General features: G+C 27.1%; 1 protein-coding gene across 1 annotated transcript; it reads left to right on the top strand.

Annotated features, from left to right (window-relative positions):
• The first annotated feature begins 4,730 nt into the window (after positions 1-4,730).
• Positions 4,731-5,638, top strand: LOC108322738 (transcription repressor OFP15). The gene has a single exon (XM_017554953.2). It carries the CDS (start codon positions 4,841-4,843, stop codon positions 5,549-5,551), a length of 711 nt encoding a protein of 236 aa, XP_017410442.1. The 5' UTR covers positions 4,731-4,840; the 3' UTR covers positions 5,552-5,638.
• The last annotated feature ends 4,840 nt before the right edge of the window (positions 5,639-10,478 follow it).

The raw sequence follows: 10,478 nt of genomic DNA, 5'->3' as shown, positions 1-10,478 counted from the left end.
AAATTAGGCCAAAGTTTTGAATAGGGACTAATTCCAATTTTCGCTGAAAGTTAAGGGACCAAAAACATATTTAACCCTTTAATATTTATTATTAAAAGTTTTGGAATTCTGACTAAAAATAAAGTTACTTCAGATGTATGCAAATCTTATTTTACAAATTGATTTTATGAAACTAAGTTAGGCTTAAAGTTTACCTCTTAATATGGTATCAGAATCAATCTTGTAAAGTTAAGTTGGATTTAAAATTTACTTCTTAATATGATATCAATTTTTTTCTTACAATGTTTACTATTGAAATTGTTTGAAGTCATCAATTATAAATAAGGTTAAATCATAATATATATATATATATATATATATATATATATATATATATATATATATATATATATATATATATATATATATAAAAGTGGTGCAAACTTCACCTTATAAACTAATTTTATAAGCTTAAGTTATGTTTAAAGTTCACTACTTACGTGATATCAGAGTCATAGTTTTTTAACAAAGCATTAAAGCCAATTTGTTGAGATTGAGTTATGTTTTAAATTCACTTCTTAATATAGTATCAAAATCATAATTAAAGTCTATTTAGCAAACTTTGTTATTTGTTGTTGATTGTTTAATATGCTATGAGGTCACTATTAGACCATTCATTAATGTTTAATGTTATTATACATGAGATGTATATACATCCATATGAGAGGAGTGTCTTAAAAGTTTTACATTAACCAGAAATAAGATTAATTTATAATATTTAAGTGAATATAAATCGCATCGTATAAATATATTTTGTGAGGTTGAATTATTTAAAGTTTAGAATAATAGTTTCTTAAAAGAAATAAACTATTTAAAAGAAAGTTCTTTAGATTTGAGAAGGATTTTAAAACTGTAAGTAACGAAAGACACTATAAAAAATTGCACTCGTGGAGTATGTTTAAGAGAACAATTTTCTATGTGACCTAGAACGATAATTTTTCTCTTTATAATAGTCTAACAGAATAAATCATAAAGATATCTAATGTTTGATAAAAGCATGTTTTCCTATTATTGCAATTGAGAATTTTTTTTTTTTGTGATTTCAAAAGATGGAAAAACTTCTCGTGCTGTGCTTCAAATATTTTAAGAAGTACTCACCTTTATGAAAGAAGATTTCAGAACAATGATAAATATATACTTTAATTTTATTTATATTTATTACATTTTTTTTTATCTCTCTTCATATTATATCGTATAACTAATAAATCCATTAATTTTATTCTTTCTCTCTCTCTCTCTCTATATATATATATAGTGTTGATGTAATTTTTGTATGTCTATAAATCATTTTTCAAAATTTGAATACAAGTCAGCACAAAAAAAATAATAATAAAGAAAAGAAAGTGAGATTTGTAAAGTGGATCTTAAGTTTAATTAAACTTGGTTAAGAGTTTCTTGAAGAAGCAATTTTGGTGAACGAGCTTAAATAATTGATTCAAAAAATGTGCCACAAACGGTAATGAGGTAGTTACACTTAATTTAATCACTAATGACATCATTCATTGTTAAATTCAAATATTAATCAATGAAGAAGCATTATATGTTAGATTAACGTAACTGTTGTGTAATTAAAACATCTTTGCTATAATATCACAGACTAAATTCAAATTTTCATCAACTTTTTTTTGTTAATGATTAATAATCAAAGTCGTTACTATTTTTATTTAAAATACATATAGGTTGACTTTGGACATAAATGTGAATTTATTGTGAAACAGTTTTATGCAGTTATCTGATTACATGAAGTACAAAATATAAAAAACCTACTGAATTCTATAATAAATATTTTAAAAATCATACAAGTAATGGTTTCTAACTGAAAAATAGAATACGACCATATATAAATACTAAAAATTTAAGTATTTTATAATTTTAAATAGTTTAGTTATTTAAAATATGTTTTTAAATAATTTGAACTTTTAGTTCGCTAGATTTAATTGAAAAGGTGTATTATTATTATCTTGTGAATTGTTCTTTCAACTAAAAAATGAATTACACACATATATACAAAAAATTATTCAAAACACTAATTCTAAAGTATTTTGATATATTACTAAATCAGGTAGAGTTATTTCTCATAAATTTTTTTGATATTTTGAAGATTTAAAAAATAAAGAAATTTAATTTTTGTCACCAGTAAAAAATAAAATTCATTATAAATTATATTATGTCATTTAGAATGATTATTTATTGTTTTAAGTAGGTATAAATGTGTATGTTTATAGTAGTTCTAGATTTTTTGAAAAATGCTTGTTATGTATTTTTTGTAAGGGTTTTGTTTAGTCTTCCATGTCTTTTGCTATTATTTTTTTTATAATATTTTTCCTGTCACAAATAATTGTTATGTTTTGACATGTTAATCTAACTCAAATCTAATGATGTGTAATATGAATTTTATAGAAAAATATAATGTGGTAATTTTTTAATGTACAAAATTTACGTAAGGATATAGAAACAAATAATTGTTGTTTAGGTCATTTTTTTTCTGCTTAATATAGAATCAATATTTTCTAGTTTTTTTCACGTAATATATTTTAATCAAATATAACGTATCTGGAGGCAATATATTATTGTTACAATTTCTTACTAACAAAGTATTGAAGAATTCAAGAAAAATAATATTTTTATTTATAATATTAAATTATCATTGTTTTGAACAAATAAAAATTGTTACATAAATGAAAAGGTCAAATATATCAATTGATTAAGAATCACGAAGGAATATATTCGGAGTTTAAATTTGTTGAAATAAATTTGAACTATTGTCTATTTTGAACGTTGAAATTTTATTATAATTTTATCAACAAAATACGTTAGGAGGTTGAAGTAAAGACATGTATTTAAATTGTTATTGGTTTTCGTTTTTAAATAATGTTAAACTATATGCTATACTGATATAAACATTCATTTGATGTTTAAGTGAAATGAAGATTTATATTTTAATTAAAGATTAAGAAAACGAAGATTTCAATTTTCTTGGAAATAATAGTTCTTATTTGAAATCTCTTTTTTTTTTCACAGACTATGTAAATATATCAATCTTAAGTCTATAAATATACGTGAAAACAAGATTTTCTTAACATTCCTCTTAATGAAAAAATATTTTAAAATTAATTCTCATTCTTCTTTTATTTTAATTAAAATTTATTTAAATATATTTAAAATTCTTACCTAATTTAAAAGTCGATATTGAAAATATTTTAAATACGTGTATCGTACCACCTTCGTAAACTACTTTTAAAAACAAAACAAAATCATTAAAAAACTACATCAAAACTAATAATATTTTAAATACAATAATTGAACCTAATAATAGAAGTTATTAGAATAAGTTTTTAAAATATCAATAATTAAATCATACATTAATTAATGTAGTGTCATTTTTTTATTAAATTGGAAATTATAAATAAATTAAAAAACAATGTGATACAGTGTATTCAGCAAAAAATAAAAGTAACTGACAATAGATATAATTTTAATAAAAATAATACTTAATAGTGTTATTAATGAATTATTAATTGCCTCATTAAATATCATAAATACCCATAAAAAATTATTTGAATGTTTCTTGGCACGTACAAACAAAAACAATAAATTTGTCATATTTTAAAATATTATTACTAAAATAGCTAAACTCCGTTATGATCGTTGAATCATTTCCAATCTTCTCATTCTAAACTCTTCTACATATCCTTTGCCATTTGAACTTACCTCCAAAAAGAAAAAAGAAGTTAATGTTAAAATAATTATTTATTTTTAAAGTCAAACACATTTAACAAAACAATTTTCAAATTACACAGTTATTCAATTCTGTTACTTTTTTTTCTCTTTTTCTATTTTTATGGTTTATGTATTTTTAAAAGAGGTAATTGTGGACAGCAGTTACTATATGCAACCTTGTATTTATCAGTATTTGAATTCGGAATCGATTAATTTGGGAAATACGTTGTCTAACTCTAATTAATATACATTTTGAATGGTTTTGAATGGGAAATCATTATCTCAATAAAATAAAATAATATAATGAAAATAGCAATGCTTACATTTTAGTTAGCAATAATAAGATTTAATAAATTGATTTTACTATTGATTTTTTTTTTCAAATTCGTTCTATATATTATTGAACTATATCAATTTTGCTATAGAAATTAATACAGTTTCTTGTGTTAATAATGACACATGACAAATAAAAGTGACAAATGAAAATGTTATCATAACTTTATGTGCATCTTCAGTAAATAAGTAGGTTATAATATAAGTTTAAGATGGAGATGATAAATACACTTGTTTTTATTTTTATCAGTATTTTTTAAATTTGTCCGGATTAATAGGAAATATTCTTATTGAGTGAGTATGTTTATCACTGTAAATAATTAAAAAATTAAAAAATCACGAACTAATATGTAAAACATGAGTTAACATTGTTAATATAATATTAACAACTAAATTATTGTATCATATTTTCAAAAGTTGAAATCAATTTAGACTGATAAAAATATGAAAAACTACTTAAAATTTTCAAAAAAATTACCATCATAATATTTTAACCTAATAATAATAATAATAATAATAAATAGTTAAATGGAGATAATAAATTTGGGTGAGTTACATTTACTTCTATGGCTGAAAAAGTAAAAAATAAAAATAAAAAAAATTATGAAACGTATATTGTGTTGACCCACCAAGTAATCCGAAACGTATACTGAAGTTGTCCCCGTTCTTCTTTATAATCTTCTCCCCACACACTCTCTTTTCTGACCATTCATTAATAACCTTCTCACTCTCTAACAACCTCTTCAAAATGAAGTTCTTTTCTCGTCTCAAAAACAACAGCACCACCACCAACCACCACCACCATCTCAGATCCTCCTCATGGCCATGGCCATCTTGCCACCAACCCAGAACCCTCTCATTCAGAGCTACCACCGCCACCACAACCACCACCACCACCCCCAACCACGACGTCACCAACTCCATCGCTCAAACTCCGGACTCCTTCTTCACCGACTCACCTAACTCCGACAGCTTCTCCACCGCTTCCGACATATCCCGCACCGTGGACGCCACCGAGACGGTCATTCGCGGCCTTCGCTCCGACCGGCTTTTCTTCGAACCGGACTTTACCAGCTCCTTATGGGAAGCGAAACTCGCCACCCTCCCACCCTTCAAAAACAGCGTGGTTTTCTCCATGGACTCCACTCACCCTTACGTGGATTTCCGCCGCTCCATGGAGGACATGGTGGCCACCCACAGCGTCAGAGACTGGGAGGATCTCGAGGACCTTCTCTGCTGGTTCTTGAAGGTCAATGCACAAAACACTCACCACTACATCCTCCGTGCTTTCGTCGATTTCTTGTTCTCTCTCGCACTTGCTTCTTCTTCTTCTTCTTCTTCCAACGCCATTTGTAGTACCACCACCACTCTCTCTTCTCTCTCTTCTTCCTCCTCCTCTTGCACCACTCGCTGCACTTACTGTTTCGAGGAAGAGCTTCAACACCAACACATTTCTTAATGTTCTCAAATTGTATCTAACATCATCGTATTACAGAACATCAAACTTTTGTTTTGTTTTCTTCAAATTAACATTCTTCGCTTCTCATCTTATTACTCAAACTCTAGTAATTAATACATGAACATTTCTTCACAACGTTATAATTAATGCAAAATTTGATACTTTTTGTTTTGTTTTTATGAAAGATAGTAGAAAAAATTTTAAAATGATGGGCGCTTAGAATGTCTATTTATATTTCCTCTTGTGCGGATTAGGACATGAGGGTGGAAAGTCCTATATTTGTGTTGTGGGAGATGGTGAAGTGATTAATTAATTGTGAATTGAGAATTGTGAAATGAATATGCGTATATAATAGTATGGTATATACCTAAACGATAGTTAAATGATGTGTTGCTTTCGATTGTAGACAGTTTAACTCTCCTTCTCAATCAGAAGGGTAGTTTTTTTATGAGGAAACAGTGCAGAGTTTATAGAAAATGCTAATAAATGAGACACGTTCTATTATAGAAGAAAAGAAGTGGTTAGGTGGTTTTCTTGCTTCAACGGTATCCTGTCATTTATGACATCCAGAGTTCCATGTGGGTAACTTGTGACCTTATTTTGCAAATCATTTTTACTTTGATTAAAGTAAAAAAGCTGATCAACACGAACGCAATTCTTGTGAGATATTCAGCTTCATGTGACCTTGACGTGATTTTTTCTACACACAGTTTTGTCTCTCTTCTTATTTCTGATTTTCATGTCAAAATAACTATACCTTGAATACCTTTTACTCTTATATATATATGAAGTTTTGAAAGTTGTAGTTTTTATTTTTTTAACTAAAATGCTAAATGGACTATTAAGAGTAAGATGTACCCAGATAGATGTTAAAAAATTTTAAAACATGTCGTTGACCTATTTTATCCAGTATTTGATATAGTACACATGGGTACATCAAAAGTGTGGAGTGGTGAGAGAGATCATGGCCATTGGTTTTGAATTGGGTAGTCATTATCAAATGATGGATTCAAATCCAGCTCAAAATTTTGGCGTGGTCCTGCTAAATCCTGTTCACCTGCAAGAAGCAGTATTATCATGGTCTTGAACCAGAAAACAAAAACAATAAAAAAGAATAAATGTGAAATTTTTTAATAGCTATATATATATATATATCATGGTAATGTTGAAAAATGTTGTCTTCGTATGGCACTTAAATATGTCAAAGTTGGAATATAAAGGTTACAAAATCTATTATTTAGCTGTCTGCTGCAGAATCCAGCAAGAGTACAGAAAACTGCTTTCTTCAGCTTTGTAGATGCCAAAATCACTGTTCAGGTTGAAATTGGAGCTACATATTTGAATTTTTATGTATTTATTACTACTTTGAAAGATTATGTTTTTTTCTTTTTTTTTTTTTAATTTGTGATGGAATTTGGCAGGACAATTATGTCCCATACCACCTAAGAGCATATATATATATATATATATATATATATATATATATATATATATATATATATAGGACACTATATATCTTTGTCACTCTCTTTCAAGTTTGAAGCATACTAGGGTTGTTAGAAAAAACAAGACTCTGCAGACTATGGTCCTTCAAAAATTGATTCTAACAATGAGATGGTCCTTCCCCTAAACCCCTCCAATCCTAATAAGGTTTTTTTAATTTGAATTATTTTCAAGGAATAAAATATTTTTTCAAACAACTTTTTTTAATAAAAATAAATATTTTAAATACAAAAAGACACATTTTTTATCCACTCTCCCCAGAAGTGCAGAAAAAGAGAAAACAGTGAAAACAAGCACACTGGATAGGGTGCTCAGTTCCATCACAGTCCAGAACACCTGATGAAAATTAATACTTTAATCTATTTTGTATGATTTTCTTATTTTTTATTCTGATTTATCCAAACCCAATAATTTTCTTGTTTAATTAATTGGCTCAAATAGATTATTTTAGGAAACAAGTATATGACCAACCCTGTGCATTTTAATGAACACAAATTAATCTTCTACCAACCCTATGAATCGTGATAATAAGATCAAGAAATATCAGTTCAAGTGTTTTCAATTTTTCTGTTTAATTGATAAAATATATTCAACACTTTTAAAAATTCTCAAATTTTGTATACAAGCTCTAAAAGGTTTTTTCGTACACATAAACAAATCCTTTAATTAAATGAACTTAATCTAGAGTTAGGCCTAATAATTAATGATATTTAACTTGCCGTGACCTATTAAAAGATTCCTTCAGCTGCTTGTTTATGGTAAAGCATCACGTCCATTTTTCTTCTCTAGCTCCATACACACATAGATGAATAATATATATATATATAAAATACACCTCGATAACATGACATAAACAAATCTTGTAAAGTTTGGGATTCGGAATTGCAATATTGTAGAAAAGGGAACACATTTTTACGAAGTTCTAACCAACTTGTTATTTAGATTTCTCAGATTTAAATATGTTTATAGTCAAGCAACGAAGCTTCTAAACCTGCAAAATACTTTTTTTATTTCCCTTTCGCAGATACTCATGTGTTATATATATATATATATATATATATATATATATATATATATATATATATATATATATATATATATATATATATATATATATATCTTGAAGATTCAATATAGTACCTTCTATCATCGCAAAACATTAGTTAGCGAAAATGTTTAATAAGTGTTCATTTCTATTCTTGAGTTGCTTTAAACTTATTTGTTGTTAATTATATTCAACTTTTATGAGTGAAAAAAAATGCTTATCAAAGTTGTTAACAAGTTTTATTATATTACTATACATCCAATTTTGTATACATTGATAAACTTTTAGAGGGACAACAGAAAGTAGCAATAATGAGAATATTATGATATGAAAATTGGTTGTTACAGAGAAGACAATATTACATATTAAATACGAGAAAACATTTTTTTTGTAATTCCAAATTATAGAAAATATGATAGGAAATCTTTTGACGCAGTTCATATAATGAAAGTCATTAGAGACACTAATAAAAAGAGTAAAATATTACATGCATCAATATTCTACATTCACTAATTATATTGAGTTCAGTAAATATAAATAATTATTAAAAGTATGTATTAATAAATTATTGAAGCATTATTGAAAAGTAAAGTGAACAAAAGAAAAAAAAAGTGAAATTTTTAAAGAGTTAAACTATGTTTTAGGTCTCTAAACTATAATGAGATTTTAGTTTTTGTTTTTGTCTCAAACTTTAATCGTGTTAAATTGTTATATTTAAGAAATATGTAGATGTCACTTCATCACCACTTCTTTTGGATTTGTCGATGCAATTGTTGCATTAACTTTTTGCAACATATCTCCTATAAGCACATACAAATTCTTCATTATCTTCTATGCTTTCATCATTATCCGATTTCCTTTTACCACCTTTAAGATTTCACTTTCAACGTGGATCTTACACCTAAGGTCATTTAATAATAGCTCGGTTTAGATTCTTCTTAAAGTCCTTCACATATCTTTTAACTTTGTGAACAGTACCATCATACATTTTTATTTTGACACTATCAATTCTAATAATCTCTAATGCATGACCATTCCTCATGAACACAAATTCACTTGAGATAGGTTCATAAGTATAAAAACAATCTCGATTTGAAGTCATGTGTCACGTTGCACTGAATCCACTATCCACTTATCATGTAGTTGTCTTCCACCATTAGAGCTAATTACTGCTTCGCTCACTAGAATATTTGTATCCTCTTAGGTATTTGCAACACAACCTTGTGTGATTGATGCTTCAGAGTTCTTTCCTCCATTCTTCCAATGTCAACCATCTTTATTAACATGCCCTTCCCTTTCATAATGATAACATTTGAGATGTTTCTTACTCTGAGACTTTGATCTATCATGAGTCTGACTCCCACTAGATCCATATTTTGTTGATCTACCTCTCATAATCACCAAAGCCTTTATTTGCTTTGAACTTTCCACAATACCTACTTTGTTCTTCCTCCTGGATTCTTCTTCAAGAATAGCTCCAACAACATCTTCAAAGTGTAGATGTCCATCAACGTTATAAATTGTTACGTTGACGATGAGTTGATCATACGAATCATGTAAACTTTGTAGCAGAAGCTCCACATGTTCATTTTCAACTATGTTTTAATTTACCATTAAAAGTTGGGCAAACAACATATTAAGATTATTAATGTGGTTCGTCACTGATGTGGACTCACTCATTCGAAGAGGGTAGAGTTTTCGCTTCAAGAATATTTTTGTGTGAATTGAATTAATCTCACACATTTAATGATAGTATCTCAAATCTCATTCACTGTAGTATTCTCCGCAATGCTGGATAAAACCTCATTTGATTACTAATTGCAAACTTCCTATAGCATTATCATTCATTTCCTTCCACTTTTGATCCATGATTTCCACGAGTTTTTCTTCAATCGTCACTAGACAATTGTGTTTTCTTAAAATTGTCTTCATCTTTAGTTTTCACAGTGAGAAATTATTTTCATTGAAATTTTGTATCTTTTATTTTGTTGTCATGGCTTTAAAACAAACTTATGCGCTTCTCACTATGAATGATATTGTCTATTGAAAAAACTGAAACAGAACATGAACCATGTATCAAGTAATTCTCACGATAGAAATGTGGGTCAATAATAAACACACTTAAATATCAAGTCTTTACTAGTCATAACTTTTCTAGACATACACTTTCACATTATAACTATATATCCACTAATACAACACTATTCTAATCTTAATAGCATCAAAATATAATCACATAAATTAATGATTTTGATACCATTATTGGATATCAGAATAATTAATAGCACAAATATTCTTAACTAAAATTAAAAAAAAGAAAATATTAATAATAAATAAAGAATGTAATAAAAAAAATAAATAGAAAAATAAATATAAAAG

Source organism: Vigna angularis, chromosome 3, assembly GCF_016808095.1.
Source record: "Vigna angularis cultivar LongXiaoDou No.4 chromosome 3, ASM1680809v1, whole genome shotgun sequence".
Taxonomy (NCBI): domain Eukaryota; kingdom Viridiplantae; phylum Streptophyta; class Magnoliopsida; order Fabales; family Fabaceae; genus Vigna; species Vigna angularis.
Note: the sequence above shows the minus strand (reverse complement) of the source record. Positions and strands in the feature narration are given on the sequence as shown.